Source organism: Emys orbicularis, chromosome 6, assembly GCF_028017835.1.
Source record: "Emys orbicularis isolate rEmyOrb1 chromosome 6, rEmyOrb1.hap1, whole genome shotgun sequence".
In the NCBI taxonomy this organism is placed as follows: Eukaryota; Metazoa; Chordata; order Testudines; family Emydidae; genus Emys; species Emys orbicularis.
The window spans coordinates 61,768,323-61,793,275 of record NC_088688.1 but is presented as its reverse complement, the minus strand read 5'-3'; the positions used below and the strand labels follow the sequence as shown (position 1 = coordinate 61,793,275).

The window sequence follows — 24,953 nt, the reverse complement described above, 5'->3', positions numbered from 1 at the left end:
GGATGATTTAAAATTTGGATTGCTGCTGCACTGCATTCCTATGGAGCATGCAAAAACGCGTGTGAAGAAAAATGGGTAAATATCAGTTGATTTGACAAGACTTCACCCAGAAAGTTTAAAAAAATAAATAATGCAATTTCTTATATGAAAATGAATGTAGAGGGTCTGAATAAACTATGCATATTGCTATGGTACCTGTTTCAAGAGGGATTAAACAGCCACCTACATACCTGATAGTGGTAGAACGGTTCCTGAATATCTCTACAGTGCTCCTGGGATTACTATAAGACCCAAAGGAACTTTTTCAAACCTCTCTGGTTGCTAGTTACATCCTGCTTTTTTTTATTTATTTTTTTTTAAATAAATTAAATGCCCCCTTTTTGGAATGGATATGTTTAGAATAACTTGTGATAACGTTTTTAAAATATGTATGAATATGAGAGTATAATACATTGTCTACACACAGAATTTTCACAGGTTTAATTTACATGGATTTAGTTAAACCATTGCAAGTTGTGAGTATAGACTCTAATATCGATTTTAAAACTGCCCTATATCAGTTTACTTTGTGCCTATAAATTTATTCATGCAAGCTAAACTGCTACAGGCCTGCTTTAAACCAATCTAAGAGACTGTCTCACACGAAGTCGCACTGCTTTAACTAAATGAGGAATAAAATCACGACTTGATTTAAACTGGTACTATTTTGTGTGTACACAAGCCCTAAATTTTCTTGGATTGTAAACTCTTTGGGATTATAAATTCAGTCTTTCTGTGTGTGTGTGTGAATAGAGTGTAACAGTTTATGGGTGCTGCCAGAATACTACTACTACTACTGCCTTTTTCTAGATATTTGTCTTATTAGCTTACCCTGTAACAAACTCTCTCATATTTTAGAGAGTGACAGCCAAAGTTAAGTTTCAGGACTTCAGCAAAAGAAGAGACTCTGCCTTATTTTCCTTTGACCAAGAAGAATCTCTTGGTTGCTTAGGGAACTTTATGTAGATTAATTTTTAAAACAGCTTAAGGTATCACAAAATCCAGTGAAAACATTCAACCAATCAAGAAGTATTCACAGGCTGTCCAAATGCTGAACTAGTAACAGCAAAAGAGAACAAAAATGATATATTATGAATTTTCTCAATCTTGCTATAAAACTGACAAAAGATATGAAAGACAGATGATACAAAAAAGGAAAGGAAAAACTGATTTAGAAGGCCAACCATTACTGTGGACATTGAACAGTTCTTAAGAGCTAGTGTTTGTTATCTGGATAACTATCATTTTTCTTTGATAAACAAGTATTGAGTCTAATTTTTCAATGGTGTTTTAGCCCCCAAATCCAGTCCAAATTCAGTGGGAGTTAAGCACCAGACTCTCTTATGCTCCTTTGAAAATGCCAGCCTAAAAGTTACTAAAACACTAATTTTTTTCAGATGAGGAGGCAGCTGTGGCTCTGATTTGAAAGGCTGAAGAATATTTGGTCTGAAAACTAGGTTATCAGTTGACGTTTTCTTAAATTAACATTTTATGTCACAAGTATATCAGGGCCTGAGAAAGATCTGTGGGTGGTATTCATGTTGGTGGTATAGGATCCATGGCGTAGACATCTAAAGTTTTGGTTTGTTTTTTTTAAAGAAAAAAATCAAACAGTTAAATGTCAATTTTCCCAAGAGGCACTAGGGCCACAATTGCCCTATAGGGATGTCGTAAGCCTTTGTTGTTCTTGTTGTCATTTGTTTTTATTCTGGTGCTCTATTTCAAGCTAGTTTCTTTTAACCTAAACATGACCTTTTCAATAAAGATTTAATATCAATACAATTTCTCCAATAAATGTGGCACTTTCCTTCTATTAAACCGTCAAGCTCAAAGCTTAGAAATTTGACATTTAACATGCATGAAGTTTATTCCTAGATATCAACTTTCACTTAATGGCTTTTAAACTGAATCGTTACCAAACATGAATGTAAGAGACAGAGTGAAGCAACCAGAGATGTAAAAGATGTATTTCACTCAGGGTCAGTGAGAAGTTCTCAACACAGCAGACCCTAGACATTTGGTTGCATTTGGTTCTGTGGTCTGTTCTGCTGGAAGTTATCTGGTCTAAAGATTTGATTTTTTTGCTCAAACTCATCATCACTCAAAGTTGAAATAAGTTGAAAATAAGAGGATAATTGCCCTTGTTGAACATAAAAATGCTAGGTCACCAATTTCATCTAGTCACTTTATTATTCTGGATTGCTGTGATGAATATCAAAGATCAACAGCAGGTAGTATCGATCACTAAGTATGCAGTTCATAAATTCTAGCAGTCTCAAGGGGGCGGGGATACAGCTATAATTTAGAAAAGTAGAAATCAGTTTCTGTGGTTTGGGTTTCACTCTTATGCAGTTTGTGTCAACGCACCATCACACGTTGTGATAACCATCTGTTTCTTATTCCATTAGTTATTCAAAATGGGGGGTGAGGGGTTAGCCATACCATTCTGAAGGCCCAATGTAAGGACTTTCTTTCTTATTTTCTGTATTCTCATTGCTTTCCCTGTTATGGCCATCCAAGCAAGCAATCATAGGAAATAGATAACATCTTGTGTTTTTACAATGACCCTCCAAAAAGCCTGTTCTCGAAAGTGGTAAACGGGCATGTTGTTTGAGAGGGGCATGGTCTAAAATAGGAACTGGTAATATTTTTGACAGAGTATAAAAAGTTCCATCAATATTAGGTAATTGCCAAGAAACATCACCTATAATCTTGTGGCTGGGCTTTTCAAAGGAGCCTAAAGGAGGTACACCCAATTTTTATTCACTTTAAATGGGAGCTGAGTGGCTAAGACTCTTACAAAGCTTTGAAAATCCCATCCCTGAAACTTACTGCTTTGTAGTGCAGGAGCACTGTATCGATTTTTAGTTTGTACATTAGTATTTTAATGTTCATGTTAACTCGCAGCTCTCTCTACCCTAATATACAGCATCTTCCCTTCTGACCACATCACAAAGCAGTGTGGAAAACACATCACTTTGTGCACCATTAAAATCCAGCCCCTTCTGCTGTGGAACACAGCAACTGTGATCCTTCTTGTGACGGATAAATTGGAATTTCTATATAGTTCCCCTTTTATCTGAAAGACAGCTGCTCCAACAGTACAGTACCTCTTAATATCATGCTGGAGCAAAATACAGTTATAATGCAAGTGATGGCTTTGACTGAATCTTCAACTCTCACATGTATATAACCAGAATATTTCTTGTTTAAATCTAGCAAATGAAGTTACAAGTGAAGATAAAATGTATATACTGTACCCAATATTTGTCACTTCTGTGTCTTTGATAGTGAATGTCGTAGCAATGCTGCAGGAATTCTGGGAGAACAAACAGAAACAGAGAGCTGTATTTCCAAGTGAAGGCACAGTGGTGTATGAGTCACTGAACTCTCCTGGTCCTCCATTTGTCATTTATGTCACCCTACCTGGAGGAAGCTGTTTTGGCAACTTTCAGGTAAGAAGCAGACTTCAATTTTTGCCAAAGGGAAATCTTTCTTCAAAGTTTTTTTTTTTTTTTTTTTTTAAAGGGAAAATAAATAGTTACTTATTTTCAGAGCACAATATATACACACTTAACCCCTAAGTGCCAGACCACAGTATCTTCAGGGACATAAATTGTTTAAACAAAAATAACGGGCAGTACTGTGAATTAATTGATCATGGCATGACTTATTGTTCTAATCATGGCTCTTGTAAGAATGTCTGTAATGAAGGGGATTCTTATAAATAGAATATCCAAAGTCAAATATCTTTGTCAGATAGTTTTAAGACCACATTTTTGGTTTGGTTAGGTTTTTTCCCATAATCTTTAGAAAACCTGTTTGTAGTAGCAATGTTTTCATTATTTCATCAGTGAAAAGATATTTTTATTATAAGATTCCACTGCAATCTGTGCAACCCAAACACATCAATACAGTGCTAATGCAAGAGATCCAGAAAATGAAACTAATTAGAAACAGGTCAGTTTTTCACATTGAGTGAAAGGCATAAAGTGAACAATAGAACCAACTTGAATTTAAGCTAAAAATAAATTAAACCAAGGGGGGGGGAAATAGGGGAGGGAAGAAAGGTACATTTTGATTAGAAAAATGTATGAGCACTCATACATTCAAGAAAAATATTTTATCTAGCTACATAAGTATACATATTTGAAATTTAGTTATGAGCAAAATCTAGTAGTGGAAGTTGAAAAAAGAGGGGGGAAACAGGCAATTTTAAAAACAGTAAATGTTTGTGAAATTATTTAAAACTAAATTCTGTCCCTTGTTCATTTCTAGTAGACAACATAAATAATGAAAAGTAAATCCAGTCTTTAGCTTTTTATTTTAACAGTCTAAAATGTTAGTAATACACACACATTTTTATATATGATTTTAACTCAGGGTTCTCTTTATATTTAGTCAACTTTAATTATTCAGGGCCCAAACCTAGGAGGTTCTGGACCCCTTCAATTCTTTTTGACATTAAAGGATTGCAGGATGGGCCAGAATAACTAAATCTTTGTTTTAGCATTTTTAAATTAGTGGCTTTTTTATTCTGAATCCATTTGAAGAAGAAAATGCTACACAGTCTAAACCAGGGGTCGGCAACCTTTCAGAAGTGGTGTGCCGAGTATTAATTTATTCACTCTGATTTAAGGTTTCGCGTGCCAGTAATGCATTTTAATGTTTTTAGAAGGTCTCTTTCTATAAGTCTATAATATATAACTAAACTATTGTTGTATGTAAAGTAAATAAGGTTTTTAAAATGTTTAAGAAGCTTCATTTAAAATTAAATTAAAATGCAGAGCCCCCTGGACCAGTGGCCAGGACCCGGGCAGTGTGAGTGCCACTGAAAATCAGCTTGTGTGCCACCTTCAGCACGTGTGCCATAGGTTGCCTACCCCTGGTCTAAACATTGTAATCAACAGAAAAGGTAATTTGATTGGTCAATTTTTGTGAAGAGGAGGAGAGGGTTCTATGGCTGAGCATTGTATCTAATTAAATTCTATCCTATATATCCCTTCAATTTACTGTCAGTGACTTCCAACATGGGCTTGATCCTGAGAGTTACTGAGCACCTGCAACTCCTACTCAAGTCAAGGGAGCAGAGGTAACACTCTCTCTCATAGGCTCAAGCCCATGATTTGGAAAAAATAACTTGAGATAAGATTTTGAAAATCCTTCCCTCAAGAACCACATTCCTGGGACAAAAATGAAATTATTTCACCATTATTATGTCATAAGTGAAGTTAGTGGGACGTTATTCAGTTTTCAGACATTTAAAATTTTTTACCAGCTGTTGGCCGTTTGGCTTTTGTGAAATGAATTGGTGGCTTTAGTCCAGTTACCAATGGAGAAGAGTCCACATCATAGAAAAACACCATCAGAAGTGGCAACTTCATTGGAAATCCCTGCATAAAAGCTAAACACTGTGAATGGCCTGGAGACCATACTATGTATCTTCTGTCCAGAGGTGGGCTTCTCCAGGTCAAGACTGAGGAGAGGGTACTTTTTAGTCTGTCATCAGGGACACAGATGTTCAAACTACTATGACAAGTGGACAGGAGAATCTGATTTAAGAGCTGGTTTGCCAAAGAGCATTGTACAGCAATTATGTAGCTAGCTGTATGCTGAACACAGCAACTTCTTTTAAAAGTTATTTTGATTCCTTTTACTTTTTTGGGTGAAAAAAAGCATGTAGACCCATAAACTATATTGTGGGAAGATGGGGAGGAGGGGCAAGGATGTATACTGCTGAAATTTTACGTTGCAATTTTTTTCCTACATGCCCAGCTATACAAATATTTTGGCGACACAATAATTGTGCATTCTTCATGTAATATCTAGTATTCACTGCCTCTGGAAGGTGGTGGCAAAAAGGATGAGGGAGTAATTTGTTGGCATTATTGTTGAAAAACAATACCTTCTAGCAGCATTTTTGAATTGTGGGGGCTTGGCAGACCCACTGGTGTATACAGAGTACGTGTGTATTTAATTAATAGCACATCTCCATTTTGATGTACACATGATGTGTAAGGAAAGAGTATTATGTTAAATTAGATATACAAGAGGAACAAACCCTGGAATTCTCCCTCAGGCAGAGCTCTCACTGAAGTCAATAGGGATTTAGTCTGAATAAGGAGTTTGTTATCAGGCTCAAAGTTTGCTCTGACTAGTAATAGCAAGCTTTTTCTTCTTTTGCTTTGTCATCTCGGTTTGTATTTATCCATTTGTTTGTGTGAGTGGTACAGAGGAAGAGCTGTTTTCATAGAATTTCCTACCTTTTAGCATGATGACATTGGTGCCTGGCTTTTTTTTCTACTCAAATTTAAGAACCCTAGGCTAATGCGCATCCCATCTTGCTACGGTTATCCAACTACGGTGGTAGCACCAAAGAAAGAATGGTAATTCTACATTCAGGAAAAAGCTGGTTGCTTCAGTGGACAAGTCAAATCAAATTCCAGTAGTCCACTTGACAAAGAAACAAAAGAGCTGCTGTGGTTTGGAAAATCCGGGGCCAGGCAGTAGGATATGCATTAGGATTATGAAGGTGTGACTGGAGTTCCAGGGGAGCCAACTGAGGTCACTCAATTAACTGCAAAGAATGGGGCAGACAATCCCCAAAGCTGGTGGATATTCCAGTACTTAAATTTACCAAGCCAGCACAAAACAGCTTCTATAATACCTCACTGGTTACCCAGAAGCCAACAACATGGTTCCCTTAAAGCCTCCCTCAGGCCTCCACCCAGACACCCAAGTCAAATATGATGAGGATTACTGAAAATCTTATTCATCATATAAGAAAGTTCTACCAATCCCAAAGAATTGGACACATTATCTCCCAAGTTAATGAATATTCTAGATCTTACCCAAATACATGCTTACAGCCAATTCTTATTCACTAAATTAAAATGTATTAAAAAAGAAAAAAGAGGGTATTGGCTAAAAGATCAGTATACATACAGACATGAGTACAATTCTTAAGATTCAGATTCATAGCAGAGATGGTGAGCTTTGTAGTTGCAAAGAGTTCTTTCAGAATTAGTTAGATGATGAATCCAAATGCCAATTCAGAGACAGAAAATGTTGCATTATTTGCTTTCTGGATCAGTTTTTCAGGACACAATGAGAAGGAAGATCCCCTGAAAGTGATGGGACAACATCCCCTAAGCATGGGAGAACCAGATCCTCAGCTGGTACATGTTAATTGAACTCCATTGACATCAGTGGAACTATGCCAATTTACACCAGCTTTGATTATGACCAGGAGATTTTATTCCATTTAGCTGCACAGGACAGCAATAAGTGTTCCACAATGCTAAACATTTTTTTAGTTTTAAACTTTTGAGGCCAGGTCCTCATCTAGTATAAATCACATAGCTCCATTGAAGTCAAGGATCTGGTCGGAATTATGCTGATTTGCTCCAGTTTAGGATAAGTCCCTCATTCTTTAGTGACAGTACACACAGCTCCAAATTCTTTATCTTGCTCTATTTCTGTAGGTGTTTTTCCCTCATAAGGGGTTTGGGAGAATTACCATGTTGTCATTTGTCTGGCTAGAGCAGGGGTAGGCAACCTATAGCACGCATGCCAAAGGCGGCACGCAAGCTGATTTTCAGTGCCTGGGTCCTGGCCACTGGTCTGGGGGGGGGGGGGGGGGGGGCTATGAATTTTAATTTAATTTTTAAATGAAGCTTCTTAAACATTTTTAAAAAACGTATTTATTTTACGTACAACAATAGTTCAGTTATATATTATAGACTCATAGAAAAAGACCTTCTAAAAATGTTAAAATGTATTACTGGCACGCGAAACCTTAAATCAGAGTGAATAAATGAAGACTCGGCACACCACTTCTGAAAGATTGCTGACCCGTGGGCTAGAGCATCTGAAACCTCCGACAGGTCACTGAAGTGTACTAAAAGATGTTTAGGAGAGCACACAGTGTTTTCCATCATCTCAAGTACTGCATATTTTTGTGCTGTGTACTTCAGAATCAAAAATAAACCTCTAATACAATATGAAAAGATATATGACTTAATTTCAATCCAAAATATTTCACTTCGGGAAAAGTGTATTTAAATGTTGCTGTCGCGTTCTTTTTTTTAAAAAAATTAAAGATCAAGATTCCTCTTTTGGGATTTCTGTTTTGGTTTTGAGTACTTCTTATGATCATTTTGGGTCTAGTTTTCCTTATGTTTAAATCATCATGTTATGAAATTCTCCAGAGCGTTGTTAACATTGTTGCTTAAAACAACCTAGAATTTCCTGAATCTAAGATGTTTTGAAAACTTACCATGAAGTCTGACTGTCAAAGCTGGTCAGTTTTATCCACTTGGCTTTTCAAAATAAGACAAGAGAAAGGAAAATTGAGGAAATGTATTCTGGCGAATTTGCCTTACATCTTTTGTAAATTCCGATATACCTTATATGCCATCATCACTATATAATATTTCAACATACTTTGCCAACACTAGGCCCACAAATGCACAAATATTCATTTCTATAATGCTCTTCACATAATCATATATCTCTCCTGTGCATTACAAAACATTTGATTATGTAATTTTAATGCTATGACTGTGCATGTAACATCCATTATATGCCAGCAATATTTCTACAGCCAGTCATGAATGTCTGCTTTGATGCCAGCTAACTGCAGTGATGGAATGTGAGAGAAGGAATATTAGGCTGGATACTCTGGGTAATCCCTCTCCTCTCTTTAAGTAGTCCCACAAGGACTTTAGTAGATTGGTTCCATTCATTCTTTAGGGAAGGGTATTAGGAATGAGCAGATGGGTCTAATTGCCAACTGCTCATCAGAGAAAAGCATTGAAATTCCACTAGAAAGGTTTAATAATGAACTACCAGTATCTTACCCAATAGATATCCAGGCTTTCAATCTACAGACTTCTTTAAACGTACTAAGTGCATGATTTTTATTATTTTACAGCACCCTCAAGAAGCGCTAGGCACCACAGTCCAAATAAATTATAGAGTCTCTGCTCAAACTACATTAGTTTTAAACAATGATCTGTTCTGAGTCTTTGCTCAGAATTCAGAATTATACACTATGGGATACAGTTTTGACACATGCATTTCTCTTGCATTTATTTTAAGTCCCATTGTCTAATATATATGAAGGCAATGTTTGAAGGAGTTTCTTTATACCATTTTTATTCTGGGTTGTTTATACCAACAACCACATACCATGACCAACTCTGAAAACTGTGAAGTAATTTCCATTTACCAAAAGGGCACCAACATAAGGCCCAGCTGATCAGCTTCTAGCTCCCTTTTTGCTGAACTTAGTCATCAAGCCACTCATGGTTTTTAGCGGATGTTTTTGCTTTTAATACCCAGAGGAACTTTACTGAATATTTTAACTTTAAAAACACTTTGAAAAAAGTTGTGATCCAAGCTGCGCTTTCATTTTAACAAGCAACAGTAATGAATTAATTGTGTGATTTTGATCAATGAACTTTTAGCTTTTGGGGGAGGGTGGTGTAAAAGCTTCCTTGAGCAGAATTTAAAATTACAATGTATTGTAGATTATCAGAATGTGTATTACTAGAATATTAAAGTGTGTTTTGACAATAACAGTGGTATCAAACTTTAGCTGAAACGTAGAATTAAAATTGCTCATTTTAAATTTGTAAAAATTAAATGCACCAAAAAAGAGAAATCTGCATTGCTTTCCTCCCCTCTCGCATCAAAAATATTTCTAAGCCAAAAATCTAGTTATCTTCCATGCTCGCTCACTATGCAGCATTTTTATCCCTGGTTTCAGTTATTTTTGCAGTCCTATCATTCACCGGATAACCTGGGAAGCAGTAAAGTCTACCCCTCTTGCTGTGTCTTGTTTCTCCAACTGGAAATAATTCTATTATTCTATATTTTAGACCATTATAGCTAAAACTTGTGACTGGAGGGCTGGGGAGGAGAAGGAGACCATTGATGTTGGGCAGGCTAGCAGAATCTCACACACTCCTTGTTAACGTAACTGCCCTTTGGCCTCTCATAAGGAATATCTCATCTTGCTTTATTTTCCAGTCTGTTACCCTGAAAAGACAGTCTTGATCATCTAAATTGATAAAAAATTATTGCTAGAGCTAAAGGAGCAAACAGCTGTGCAGTGGAGCTGGAACAGTTTTTACAGTGGCGGTGCTGAAGGCAGAAAGCATGTATTTGGGTTGTTATTACTTCTTCAGGCCTGTTGTGTGTGGCAGCACTCCTAGTTCCAGCACCCTTCGGCACCAGGCAGTAGGAAGGAAGGCAGCAAAAACTAAAGATCCTGGTTTCCACCTCCATATGCTTTTTATGTAAAATGAGTTGGTCAAATTTGGAGGTTTCCCAAAGAATCATATCACCAAAGCTAACTCTGTGCATAATGGGGAGATAATGGGTGACATGAGTCTGTTAAAATAATGGGGGAGGCCGGTGGGGAGACAATAAGTTGTTTTATAAGTCTGCCCAGAAAAGCTAAGGTAGGCTCTGCTTGCTAAAATTTTCAGGTTTTTCTTGGGCTGGGCTGGCAGCTGCTACAAGAGAAACTCTCTTCCTGAATTCCCTGTAAGCACCGCTAGGTTCATGGGGGAGGAGGGGAAAGGCATGCCCTAGTTCTGCTCCCTCCATCTCACTTTCCAGCCTCTTCAGGTGCACAACAAGGAGATCAGGTAGGAGAAAACTGCTGCTTCACTGGGCAGGAGTCTACCTCAGTCATTGCCAGTGTCTGAGTCTGGCTTAAGGCAACCATGGGTCCAAGGCACATCATGACATGGGATCTCCATGACTTCACCCCTATGACCTTGTACTCATGCTATTGTCTTCCCCCTTCATTTAGTGACACTGGCAGGGGTTTATCCATTCCCTCCCAAAGAGGCCAGTTTAGCAGCCTGAGTCCCACTTCTTCCCTCCAGGAGATGCAGCAGTCCCCTCTCTTTCTGGAGGAACAGGAATGGGTAAGCAGGGTGCGGCCCTAGTACTTATGTCTGCAGCCAGGGTGTATCTGCTTGGATAGGCGTGGACTAGGCCCACCATTCTCCTCTGGATTTTGTAGTAAACACCCCCATTGAGATGTGCTGAACACAGTCAGCTTCTCAAAGCTATTGTTTCAAGCTGTCTGACAAGTACCCCTGCATTGGTTATGTTCAGGTCACGTTTTCCAGCTTCTCTTCACAACCAAGAGGGCCAGAAACTTACCTTAATTAAAAAAAAAAAATAGCTGAGGTTCTGCTAGCCTCCCTTCCAAGAGCTGAGTCCCTAGATACCAGACTATCCTCCTACCTATGCCTTATTCCAACCCTGCTAGTAGCTGCCAGACAAGTCATACAACAGAGTTTAAAGAACTCGGAGCCTCATTTCCTCTTCCCCAAACACCACAGAACGCAAACTTCTTACCCCTACCAGGCCTTCCAAACCCACAAGGGAAGACATTCACTGTCATTCACAAGTGGCACTTCATAGTCATTCATGATCACGATTCACTATTCTGTTTCTATGACGTGCCACTATGAATAACAATGAATAGTCATTGGGCTATTGAGGGAGAGAGAATGGCTCTACCCTGGTGATTTGTGCTATCACAGGGGAGATGGGAGACCCAAGTTCAAGTCCCTGCTCCAATGACTAATTATTTATCTCAAGTGGAACAGCTTCAATCAGAGTGATTGAGAGAATATCCCATAGCCTAGTGGCTTGGGTACTCTCCTGAGAGGTGGGGATACCTATGTTCAAATCCTTTTCCATAGTAGGCAGAGGGGGAAATTGAACCTGGCTCTCCCCTGTTCCAGGTCAGGGCCATAACCACTGGGTTAAAGGCTACAGGGAAGCTGCCAACACTTACTCCATGCCCCCCTCCTTCCTGTTTTGTGAATTTAAAAAATCCATTTGTGCTTGAACAAAACAAGTTATTTGATCCTAAACTGTTTTTTTTTAATTTGCCTAAATTTGTCACTAGTTTTTGATTCAGTTAGACATGAAATAAAATAAAAGTTCTCAAAATTGCTTGTGAACCAAAAAAATCAGTTATTTGCCCAGTTCTACCAACAAGCCTCCTCAACAGCCTGGGGGCAAGCTGATGTCCTCACAACACAGATATTTCCATCAGTCAGAGGTGACCTGCCCACCCCAAGAGCCATTCCTGCAACCTACACCCACCACTAGAGGTGATTCACTCTCTACCCAATCAATCATCCCAGAGCCAGAGGCTGCAGGACAACCTTCCTGCCTCAACTACAGTTGTAATACAATACAACTACAGTTGTACTCTGCCAGGTAGGGAAGTCACTAGAGTAGCCTCTGTAAGGTCCTGGGTAGTTGGAAGCATGATGGATTGAGAGGTTTAGTGTAAGGAGGTATAGATAGAATTGAGAAAGATAGAAATGTTCTGTTGTGGAGGGGTGGAAGAGTATTGGTTTGCTAGACATGAGGGTGGAGTTGGGAGAAAGTATTGGGTTTGACAGAATTTTATATTTTTGGAGGGAAGAGCCTTTTACTTTGGAAAAGTCACGTGTATTGCAGACAGTTGGAACATTTTTGAGGGATCCGCTTGTTAGACTGTTGGCAGCACATCACTGAAATTCTGTGCAGTGAGTGAAAGTGGCTGGTAATCAGATTTTTGGTTTTGGTGTGAGGTGGGATGAAGAGAGTCACCCCTCCAATGGTGGGATGAGCCTAAAAGATGGAGTCCAAGCCCCATGAGGCAATTCATATTAATGATCTTTACTTTAATCCCCAGCCCAGTTTTACTATAAAATCTGGGGATTAAAATAAAGACAGGCAAAAATATTTGAGGATGGAAAAAGGCAGAGGCTTACGGGAAAATTGCATGCCTCCTAACAGTCGAGTATGTGGTTTTGGGAAGTTACCTAAGGCTACAATGAAGTTGTAGATGAAAACCATATGTTTATGTACATCAGGTGATGAGTCTCAATGTTCAGTGAATTAAGATATTCCTTTCTCACAATAAATTGGGTTTATAAAACTAAGTTATTCCTAAGAGAGAAATAAGTAAAGGACATCTTTACTGTCTACATGGCATATGGCGAATGGCTTGCCTGAATATCATTATAGGGTTTTCTTAGTTATGAAATAATACCTATTTTAAATATTCTATACTCCTTCCTTGCAAAGTTTGAAGAGGCTTTAGTTTTTATTGAGTGTTTTAAAATACTGTCCATTTCTAATGAGGTTATTTTAATGTCAGGTATTTCTATCTGGAGACATTAAAATCACAAAGAACAGTGAGAGCCTTTTAATCAAACAATGTAATGTTAATTTTACAGGGGATGTTAGGTAGTGGAACTCCCTGAACAGAAACATGAAGATGGAGAGAAGTCAGTTATATTCTAAAGTCTAATTGGCAATTTTTAAATACCAGCCCAATGAATCAGAAGATGCTGATTATTTTAACAAAAGGCAGGATATCTACTCTCCCCCCCGTCCCGTAAATGTTGGCTTGTTTTTTTTGTTGAGCAGAGTGAATAGAAGGAGCTTTGCCTCAAAATAGAACGGTAGAGTGCAAGAGGGTAAAGTGTAGAAGAACAAGGATTGAATAGGAATTCAAGAAAGCTCCATAAGAATCCCTCACCCCCACAGTTTACAAGCTTTTCTAGGATTCTCTTTCAAATAGGCTGCTGAATGCATAATAATGAAAGCTTCCGTTTTCTTGTAGACCTTTGTGAAAAGTTTCTTGCTCAAGGACTTGGGTCAGGTTTGGTTGAGCATTTTCATATCAGAGGGTAAAAAAATCAGCTTTAACAATAAACCAAGTTCTCAAACCCTATTCAGTGTAGGGAAGGAAAGATACTCTCACTTTACACATTTAAGAACAAGTCTGTAGAATTTTCCAGCTATTGTGTTTGTTTCTTGTGTCTTTGTTAAAATAACCAGGTGGTTGCAAAAATAGCACTGATCTATAGTATTTATTATATTTTCAGGGTCAGTGAAATTCATCTGAAAGTTCTGCAGATGAAAAACTGTTACCTAAACTATTTAAAGGAACTACAGTTTGAATGTTTCAGGAGAACTGCTAAATGAGCTTCTCTCTCCATGGAAGTGATTGCAGTACTAGTGAAAGGTATTGAGTTCAGCCCATAAAACTGAAGTCCTCAATTTATCCCAGTAACAGCATACACAGTAGAGTTGCTTTTCAATGTCTCCATTCTTCTCTATCTGAGGACAGTACTGGACAATTGCTCGTCTGCCCGGATATAGGATTCTATTCTTTTTCATATGTATGTGAGGCGCTATCATAGTGGTATTAGTAATGTGGCATCGTTAGAAGATGGATGACGCTCATCTCACCATCTCTATTTCATCAGACCTGGAATTACTTTCCCCCAAGACATTTTAAGATTTGAGTCTTTGGGGGAGAGCTAGCTGGCTGAAGGGATGTGAAGCAATAGCTACAGGAAATATCTGTGCACTTACTTATTTGCCCACCTTTTGTTACTCAGGTTTGCCAGCTAGGGGGAGGGGATCTTGCTAGATCCTTATCTGTTTGGGAATATCCAGACAGCATCCCAAAAAAGACTCCTTTTCTCATCTGTGCTTGGCAACAAAATTGCCACATTTGAACTTTTTTTTTTTTTTCCCTCTCAATTTTATTGGTGAACTCCCTGAGTTTTTCCCAAGGCTGGTTTAATATGGGGGGTACGGGTTGATCAGGTCTCAGGCCTACACCTATGAGATGCAAACCTTGGCACAGTTGCCCCTATTTTATCCAGATTTTGATTATAATGTACTCAATTTTGGGGCAACACTTGAAAACCGCTTAGAAGCTTAACTGGAGCAGAAAGCACATGCTTCCTTACTTAGCAGTGCTTTGGGTGGGGAACATATTACATGTATGCTCCCAAAACTGTACTTTTCTCATCATTTGCTTCCAGGTGTGATGAAAGGTATTGATTCTGATCTATGAAGCCCTTTATGTTTTGAGCCTTTTGTGATTTAGAGATTGTTTCTCTTCTCATGTTTAATCTGGCATTTGAGATCAATTAAGGATGCTTAAGCATATGTTTGCCAGGGGTGGGTTTATCCTCCTTTCAGCTCTGGAACTTACTCTCTTGCCCCTAGTGATCCCACAGAACCAAACTGGTTGACTTTTAGGCCACATTGCAAATTTTATTTCTTTTTTCCAAGCTGCTTTCTGGACTCATATTAACTAATATGCACTTGAACAGGGCCCCCATCTCAAACCTGATTGACACTTCAGTGCCACGCAGGTTTGGCCCAGCCACCTCTCCATCATGACAGGGGGCAGCTGGGCCAAGTTTGAGTGAGAGACATTATGACCTGGTGCATGGTGTCACAGTGCCTCTCAGGTGTGGCGCGGCCACCTCTCCATCATGATGAGTGATTTGAGTGAATGGTGTTGCAACGTGGCTGTGGGGTGAGAGATGTTGGGGGCAGCTTTGGGGTGAGTTGTGGGTGGGGTGAGACTGGGGGCCAGGATGTTTGAGGGTGAGTGGTAAGTAGGGTGACCAGATAGCAAGTGTGAAAAATCGGGACAGGAGATGGGGGGTAATAGGTGCCTATATAAGAAAAAGCTCTAAATATTGGGACTGTCCCTATAAAACCGGGACATCTGGTCACCCTAGTGGTAGGTGACCATACATCCTGTTTTGGCCAGGACAGTCCCTTTTTTAATCCCTGTCCTGGCTGTCCCCGTTTTTTTGGCAAAACTGGGCATTTGTCCCACTTGCTCTTGCCAACGGATCATCAGTTGGCATGAGCAAACAGGACAAATGCCCAATTTTGGCAAAAAAGCGGGATGTGACCCCTAGTGGGGCACAGCGGAACATGCAGGTGGGGGGCAACGTCAGCCCCGCACGGGGGAGGGAGGGCTCGAGCATGCGGCTCGGGCCGACCCCACGTGGGCCCTGGGGGGTGAGCAGCTCGGGCCAAAGGGGGTGAATGGCATGGATCATCCCCAGGCATGGGAGGGGCATGGGCTGGCCCCGCATGGGACGGGGGAAGCTTGGGCTAGCCCCAGGTAGTGTCCCGTTTTCCCTTTTGGGAAATATGTCACCCGAATGAGTGGGAAACAGTGGGGGCTGTGACTGGTTGGGCTGAGGTGATAGAAACTGCAGTGAGTGGGATGTACATGGGAGCTGCATCCCTCCTCAGCCAATCAGCTACATTGTTTTTAAAACATCATATCCAAAGCTGATATAACTGCTGGTTACTACCTTTCAATATGCATAAAGTTACATCACTGCAGACCTCCCACCATCTCTCTTCCCTACCCCCATCCACTGCCAGGGAGTATAAAGATGGAGCTCAGCCATGGGACCAATCATTAAGGGAGCTTTCACCCTTTTTTATTAATATTCACTGCTCCACTATAACTTAAGCCCTGGATAATTCAAGACTTCTTTGTAACATTTGAGTCAAACAGCCCATGCCGAAAACCTTTGCCCTCTGAGAAACTAAATTAAAATTTTGCCCTTTTACTCCCCAGCTCAAATGAGTTCTAATCAGTTTCATTCTCCAGAGACTGAAAACATTTAAATTAAAGAAAAAATTGCAGAGGGAAAGTCATATGTCACAGTTTACAATTATAATCTATTTTGGTTAAGTCTATATATCTCCTGTTACATTTAGAAAATGTTAAGGATTGTTCTACTCTTCCAGATTTGTAAATCTCTTGATCTCTAAAGACTTATCATTTGCTTATAAATGTGTGCAACTTCTTTGATCTGCTGCTTTGCTGGCCTTACTTTAAAAACTAAGTTTCTTTTATCTGTCATTTTCACTGGGTTTCATCGTCACAAAGATGGTTTAAATCTAAATTATTTGGATTGGTTTTTATTATAAAGTTTATTATTAAAAACATACAAGTCTGAGGTTTGTTCTCTGAATTTTAGAAAGCAGAGATACTTACATGCAACCTACAAGAGAATATTTAAAACTAATGAAGGAAAAACAGAGTGGTAAAATGTATTGATCTAGGCAACTCTAAATGGCTATAAAAGGTGCATGGAATTGCTCAGAGAAGGGTCAAGTATTTTACATACCATGAGTAGCTGTGGGGTTAGGCTACTTGAGGCACGTTCAAAATAATAAATTTAGTGAGTAAAAATTAAGCTATAAAATGGGAATTAAAATGATTTTCCTTTTAGAAAACTCATTCTTTAAACAGATGTGTCAAGAATGGAATTTTTATAGAAAGAAAGCAAAATGGTTTTCTTTGAATCTAAACATTAAGTTTAATCATTTAAAAAGATAAGCTTTTGAAACATCACAGTTACTGTTTTTTGGTGAATATGCCTGCATTTTCCTTGCTTGTAGAGAGGACAGAAATAATCATGTTCATAGGTGCCCAAGTCTCCCACTGGTAAAACAGCACATCTGTACTCACACATCTATACCAAGGGTTTCAGCCACAGCCAATTAAAGTAAATGGAAAGACTGCAGCTGACTTCAGTGGGCTTTGAATCAGGCTTTAAATAATTCAGTATCTGAGGAAAGCTGATGGAAGAATCATTTAAATGTGTGTGTTGCTGTAATTGGGCAACCACTAAAGAGTAGTTAGTGGGTCATATGCAGGGTAAAATATGAAGGTGCCTAATTACTGACATCATATCTAAAATTTATCACATTCTATCCAAGTTGCCTATATGAGATGCACTTCAGCAGAACTCCCAGTATGTGATAAATGAATAAACTGAAGAGGTCCCTTCTGTATTAGTTTCTATTTACAATGTTTTGTTGGTGGGATAGCAAGCACGGTGTTTGAAAGTGCTAATAAGATTTTCTCACACTATGACTAGAATAGAGGAAATTAACATGAGCTTGGATTTTTAAAGGCGCATAATGAAGAGAGAGTCAATGGAAGCTGGGAGCCTTGGTCTCAGGCTCCTTTGAAAACCGCATCCATACAATGTTTGGATAATACTGATTAGCAGAGCTGGTCAAAAAATGGGAAAACAATTTCACCAAGAAATTCAGGGTCTTTTCCCATTTCTTTGTTTAAATTGGCTCTATTTTTCATGAATGTCTCTGTTATTTTTTACCCAAGTTTTTATTTAAAAAAATTAATTATTTTTTTTCTTTACCAGAAACTTGGTTTTCAGAGAAAATGGGGTTTGCAGTCAATGAAAAAATTGATAGATTTCAAAAATTATTTCAGTAAAAATATCACTGAATTTGGCAAAAATTAGAAATTTTTGATAATGTTGACAATTTTCTGGAAAGTTTCATTTTGGAGAAAAGGCAATTTTTCAGTGAAAAATATTTTTGTGTGAGAAGTCAACCAACTTTACTGATAAAAGCATATTAACCAATCTTTATGTAGAAATACAATTTTCATTTGGGCTTGAAAAGGGCTCTCTGTTGTATTAATAAAGACAAAAATAGCCCTAAGGTGAACTAGAGTAGTTTTCCTGAGGTCTATAACTCCCTCTGTATTTATGTGCAATTTCAGTGCTGCTTAAGCAGAGCAGAGGCAAGACGAGATGCTGCAAAAGTGGCTCTGATCAACTCTCTGTTCAATGAATTGCCCTGTCGCAAGATCACAAAGGAATTCATTATGGAAAGTATTCAAGAAGCTGTTTCCTCAACCAGTGTAAGTACCAAACTATGTTTCTTGAGTTGTTGTCCGCTGTGTTGATATAAAATTGTAGCTTCTTCAGTGGGATTAATAGTAGATCCTACATAACTGTGTCTTCATTGATAGTCCATTAATTCTTTAGTAAACACTTAAACACAGGCTCTGGAACTCAGGGAGTTTAATTTGCTTATGTAATCTGTAAGGGACTCTAGTTCCAGATCCTTAATTTATTTCAATGTATCTCTATTTCAGTGATTTATTCCTTAACATTATAGTTACTCTGGTAGGGAAATGGGTGAGGGAAGGAACCTTTGTCATTCAATACCAAAACCGAATCAACCACAATAGATGGAACAGACCCCCAACATCTGCACTTGCTGTCAGTTGTGCGGGACGTCCAGTGAAAATCAACTGTGTGCTGTTTATTTAAAGTTTGAAATAAAAAACATAATCTGATAACCCTAGACTAAATGTCATTCAAGGTGGTTATTATTTAATATTTATTTAATTGTACTGCCCTGAAGGCCCCAGTCAAGATCAGGGCCCAGTTGTGCTAAGCGCTGTACAAACACAGAGGGGGGACATGGTTCCTGCCCCAGAGAGTTTATACTCTAAGAGCAAGGAGACAGATATTTAGGTGATATCACTGGAGCTGCTGTACATCACTGGAGCTGTGCTGATGTATGGCAACTGAGGATCTGGCCCAAGGTCTGTATTTTCCTTCTTCTCAAGTGGGGGGGGGGGGAGGATTTAGTTTCATTTTTAATTATCTAATATAAAGTTTGAAAATTGGGAATATTTGTGATGTTGTGCACTGTTTTCAGCTACAATTTTCCACCAGCCAGAGATGGGTGCATTTCAATATAGGGTGAAGTTTAACAAATGTCTAACACATATTATATACATAGCTTATATGAATGATTCCTATCTATAGCTAAACATAAAATATTATAAGCTGATATAAATAAAACCCATCTATATTTATATAAGGTTGATCTAAATGGTATACCTGGAAAATGTGTCAATGTGTCTATGTAACAAGTAACGGATGAGCTAAGCTTCAGTATCCCCTCCCACACTACTGAGTTAATGGAAGCTGACTGTTCTCAGCACCTCCAAGGAGTGAGTCCTAATAGTTCTAATGGATACTTGAGATATTTTGAAACAGTGTTTGAGGACTGTCTTTGCACTGTCCTTTCAATTAGTGGAAGGTGTATGGCTAAATTTCCTGCATTGATTTGAAAAGATCATCCAAATCTGTTTTCTTCTTAAATTATCATACATAATAAAAATGAGTGGGAAAACGTAATTCCATTGTAACTTTCCTAAATAGTTTCAAGGAACAATTTCTCTTGATACCCATACTAACTCCCATTAACTCTGGCTTATCACTTCTACTTGTCCCCTGACTGACAAATAAACCATCACTAGGGTCTGGGTTTTTCCCACTATTGTCATGGTAAAGATTGGCCAAACAGACTTTGGAGTTATAATTAGAAAACAAAACAAAACAAACAAGACTCGATTTCTAGTTCAGCATTGTGCCCTGTGGCTAAAATCAATGTGGGATGTAGCAAATCTTTATAAATGAAAGTGCAGGCTCATTGATGGGCTTATGTCCTGGATTGACGAAGGTTTCATTGAATTCTTCACATCTTTTCAGAAAAAGCTTCTGATAACAAATGTGGAGTGGTTTTAAAATAGTTTAGAAACACTGTTAACAGCTTTTTGTCAGGCACACTAGCTGAAGTTTTCCCCTTTTCTCCTTTACGAGATGGACGGGGAGAAGGGAAGAGGAGTGGCTATAATTTAGGTGAACTGATAGAGCAATGTAAGAAGGCCTGGTCTATATCTGGTCTGTGGATGAAAGGAGAGCTTTCTTTCCCAGTATTTTGAATCTCATACACTTTAGAGAAACAAAAATCCATGTCAGTTAGGCAAAATGGGGCATGATTTATTTATACATGAAATTTAAAGGGAGGTTCAATTTAAGGTAATTCATCATTTTTTATGGAAATTTTGAAGGTAAAAGGGTATACGCTTTACAGACTTCAGGGTGGATTTCCTCAGGGATATTTAAAAGCCAGCATAAATATTTCAGCAGCAGTGTGTTAATGTTACAGCATTCAAAAGCTATAAATTTGCTGGTAGTTCAGTTAGAGGAACTATCTTGTGTAGGGATCTGTTCAACTCTGCACAGCTGCCACTGAACACCTAGAATTATGAGAGGGAATTTATGAAAAGTAGTTGACTCAGACGCTCCTTTTTTAGGTTTTCAAAAAGAAAAAAAATAAACAAATTCAAATTTATGGGGAATTTAGCCACTTACTTTCCTAGCTACTTCATGATACTCCAGAGATCCATTGAAAAAGTATTTGCTTAATTATGTCTCATGTCTCTGTAGGTCCATCAATATGTCCTGATTATCATAGAGATAGTGTATGGGACTCCAAGTGTGAACAGCCAGCACATAGGTACCAGGGTGATAAGTCTTTCATAAATGCCTGCAGGTAGACTGGACTAATTTAACTGACATTTTTGCTGGGTCATCTCAAATAAGTAAACCTTAATGTTCAGATGAATGGGCAGCAGTCCTGCAGAGCCAGGAAAAGACTGGGGACAGGAGGTAGTGTTTCATATCAATGGATCACTGAGGCTAGGTCTACACTACAGCGGGGGTCCGACCTAAGATACGCAACTTCAGCTACGTGAATACCGTAGCTGAAGTTGCGTATTTTAGGTCGGCTTACCTGGCGGTGAGGACGGGGGAAAGTCGACCGCTGCCGCGCTGCCGCCGACTCCGCTGCCGCCTCTTGCCGAGGTGGATTTCCGGAGTCGACGGCAGAGCGATCAGGGATCGATTTTACCGCGTCTTCACTAGACGCGGTAAGTCGATCCCCGATAGACCGATTGCTACCCGCCGGATCGGCGGGTAGTGAAGACAAAGTGAAGAGACAGTGAAGAGCAGGTAGAGGGCAATAGGCATCAGCATAAAACACTGTGTATTTCTGAACTACCACCGACTCTCAGATTAATTCAGAAGTGATTTGGAGAGTTAACTCCTGTTTTTTTTACTTATCAGAAATTTCTATTCCAATCAAAAGCCAAGCCCCACCTCAAAATTCCAGTAAGTCACTGAGGGTCCATTGAAGCCAATTCAAGTTACACATCCATAGCCAAGGGCAGAAAGTGGCCACCCAGCTGCCTGAACAGGTGGGGGAAGCAAAGGGAGACATTTGATGAGGGTGTGGTGGGTTGCTCTTTCTTTTTTGAGCACCCACTGATGTCCAGGAGCAGTGCTGCCATTTTCTTCAGCTCCCATTGACCCTGCAGGCTAAAAGTCAGCCTCTGTGTGTCTTCTGCGACTTGGTCTTCTGGCCAGATAATCAGGTCTTCTGGTCACATAATCCAACCACCTTCTGGGGTACAATGAACGCAAATAAAAATCATTCCTTGGCCTTCAAGATCAACAGCAGCTAAAATGGTCTGGGCTTAATTTCCTTTCTGCAATTAACTCAGCAGGGTTCCTCCCGCATGCCTGCCCTTGATTTTGGTGTGTCAGTATGGACCACTCATGACAAAGCACTTCCTGTGTCCCAAATTCCATGAGCTCTGTAAGGCTGGCCTGATAGACCTTTAGAGTCTTCCAGACGTGCTTCCAGGGTGTTGAGATGGGGTGGGGGAAGAGGCTAAGTGATGATGTCACTCTCCCTCTTTTATATTTTCTTCCAGCTGCTAGAAAGATCCTTGCTGTGAGGTGGGGTCAGTCAGCCCCCATTGGTGAAGCAGTCTGCACTGCGTATGTCTCTTCTCTAAGGAGCCTCTGGGATAATGGATTGTTTTCTTGATGAGCCATTAACACTGTCTGGGCCCTCCTTTGTTGCAACTGAAAGGCTGACTGTGGGCATTCCCAACCTCACAACATATTTCAGTAATACGTATAGCAATACTTCATAACCTCACATACAATCCAACAGGCTAACAATGTTCAACAGATCAAGACTTTTAAAATGATATCTCACAAGGCATACTTTGTACAAAATATATCATAATCATATCACAGTGGTGAATATGGGGGGTTACAAGGTGCTATTTTGAGGTACAGAGTGTCACACACAGAGACATCTGTTCCAATTGGCCTGAATTTTTCAGGGATGATGGTGAACATTTGCCAGAGGCCGGCACCAGAGTATGTAAGAATGGATGAAGTTGTGATACCAGGCGGTTTGGTTGTGGGGAGTGTGATCAAACTAGTCACTGGCTAGTCCTGTGGCTGGTTTACAGTGTGGTTAAAAGGATACAATGAATGGTTCCCAAAGGTAAAAGACCTGAGATTTTGTTGACTGGCCGTGGGCTCATGTGATAGGATGAGACGTTGTGACTCTCACAGGCTGAGGTCCCCACCCTTGTGAATCATAGAATATTAGGATTGTAAGAGACCTCAGGAGGTCATCTAGTCCAATCCCCTGCTCAAAGCAGGACCAACACCAACTAAATCAACCCAGCCAGGGCTTTGTCAAGCCGGCCCTTAAAAACCTCTAAGAATGGAGATTCCACCACTTCCCTAGGTAACACATTCCAGTGCTTCACCACCCTCCTAGTGAAATAGTGCTTCCTAATATCCAACCTAGACCTCCCCCACTGCAACTTGAAACCATTGCTTCTTGTTCTGTCACCTGCCACCACTGAAAACAGCCTAGCTCCATCCTTTTGGACCCCCCTCCCCTTCAGGTAGTTGAAGGGTGCTATCAAATCCCCCCTCACTCTTCTCTTCTGCAGACTAAATAACCCCAGTTCCCTCAGCCCCTCCTCGTAAGTCATGTGCCCCAGCCCGCTAATAATTTTTGTTGCCCTCCTCTGGACTCTCTCCAATTTGTCCACATCCCTTCTGTTGTGGAGGGACCAAAACTGGACACAATACTCCAGGTATGGCCTCACCAGTGCTGAATAGAGGGGAATAATCACTTTCCTCGATCTGCTGGCAATGCTCCTACTAATACAGCCCAATATGCCATTGGCCTTCTTGGCAACAAGGGCATACTGCTGACTCATATCCAGTTTCTCATCCACTGTAATCCCCAGGTCCTTTTCTGCGAATCCTTTGTCCCCTTCACAGGAGGGAGGGAGTAGGACTCAAAGTGAGTTGAGTCCCAGGGGTAGGCTGAGGGGAGCCTACCCTGAGTTATGAGTTATTTGGTAGGAGCCCTGTAACCCTTGCACTGGAATGCCAGGTATAAGGGAATATGGAGGATGGGTGTGTAATACCCCTCCCCTGTGCAATAAAAGTTGTGGCCTACCACTTAAAATTCATCCATTCATCTGTCCTCATTTTGCCATCATGTCCAGATCAATCAGATGTGCTGCATTTTTTTGGCTAAATATGGGGCATCAGAAGCTACCAAGCACATCCCCTGGGTGATGGATGGGGAAGTCTCCACATGTGGACAGCTCTGAATAATAAATAAGGAGACATGGACCTAAGGTTATGTGTGGGGCTTGTAACCTCATCACATAAAACAAACGTGCTACAGAAACAAACACCAGCACCTATAATGGTGGGCAGCAGACTCGAACAAGAGATCAGCTTCCTGTGAAGAATATTGCAGCATTGGTCAAACACATAAGGAAGCCCATGTCCTGAAAAGTCCCATGCTTAAGGACAAATCAGTAATGAAAAATGGATTTTGGACTATGAGAACAATGTAGGAAACTACTAAAACTGCTCAGATAATTAAATAAATTGATAGATAGCATCTTGATGTCCTTGGAATCAATGAGTGTAGTTGGACAGGTCTGAACAAAGTGCACTTTAAGAAAAATAAATAAGACTATCATCTACTCCGGGAATGTAGATGGTAGACATAAAGCTGGAGTAGGAATTCTAACGTTGAATGAAGCTAAGCAGGCACTGACTGAGTAGGAATCAGTCAATGAAATAATTATTAAAGCTTGATTTCAGACTACATTCTTTAAACTAACAGTCATACAAAACTATGTACCAATCAATGAAAAAGATACTTTTTAAAATTTGTTACAGGATGTGTTAACCGAGGTCCCAAAATATGATATAGTGACAACGGGTGATTTTAACACAAAGGGTGGAAGTAACAATGATTGGTTTGATAAAGTTATGGGCAAGTGTGGCAGGGGTGGGACATGAATCAAAATAGTGAACAATTAGTAGAAATTTCCTGCATGAATAACCTAGTGATAGTTGAAACAATATTCCCTCCTAAAAAATTCCATAAAGTGACATGGAACTCCCCAAATGCTACTACAAAAAAACAGATAGATCACTTCTGCATTTCAAGAAAGCTTCACAGCTCACTGGAGATGTGCATACAAGGGAGCGGAAGTGGGCAGTAACCATAATCAT

At 39.6% G+C, this 24,953-nt stretch overlaps 1 protein-coding gene across 1 annotated transcript in view; it reads left to right on the top strand.

The window, feature by feature from the left end:
* Nucleotides 1-24,953, top strand: part of LIX1 (limb and CNS expressed 1) — a 43,809-nt gene that overhangs the window by 8,645 nt on the left and 10,211 nt on the right. Inside the window, exons 2-3 of the mRNA XM_065406988.1 lie at nucleotides 3,331-3,494; nucleotides 18,452-18,592. Coding sequence (XP_065263060.1) covers nucleotides 3,331-3,494; nucleotides 18,452-18,592 — 305 coding nt within the window. The remainder of the gene's footprint in view (nucleotides 1-3,330; nucleotides 3,495-18,451; nucleotides 18,593-24,953) is intronic.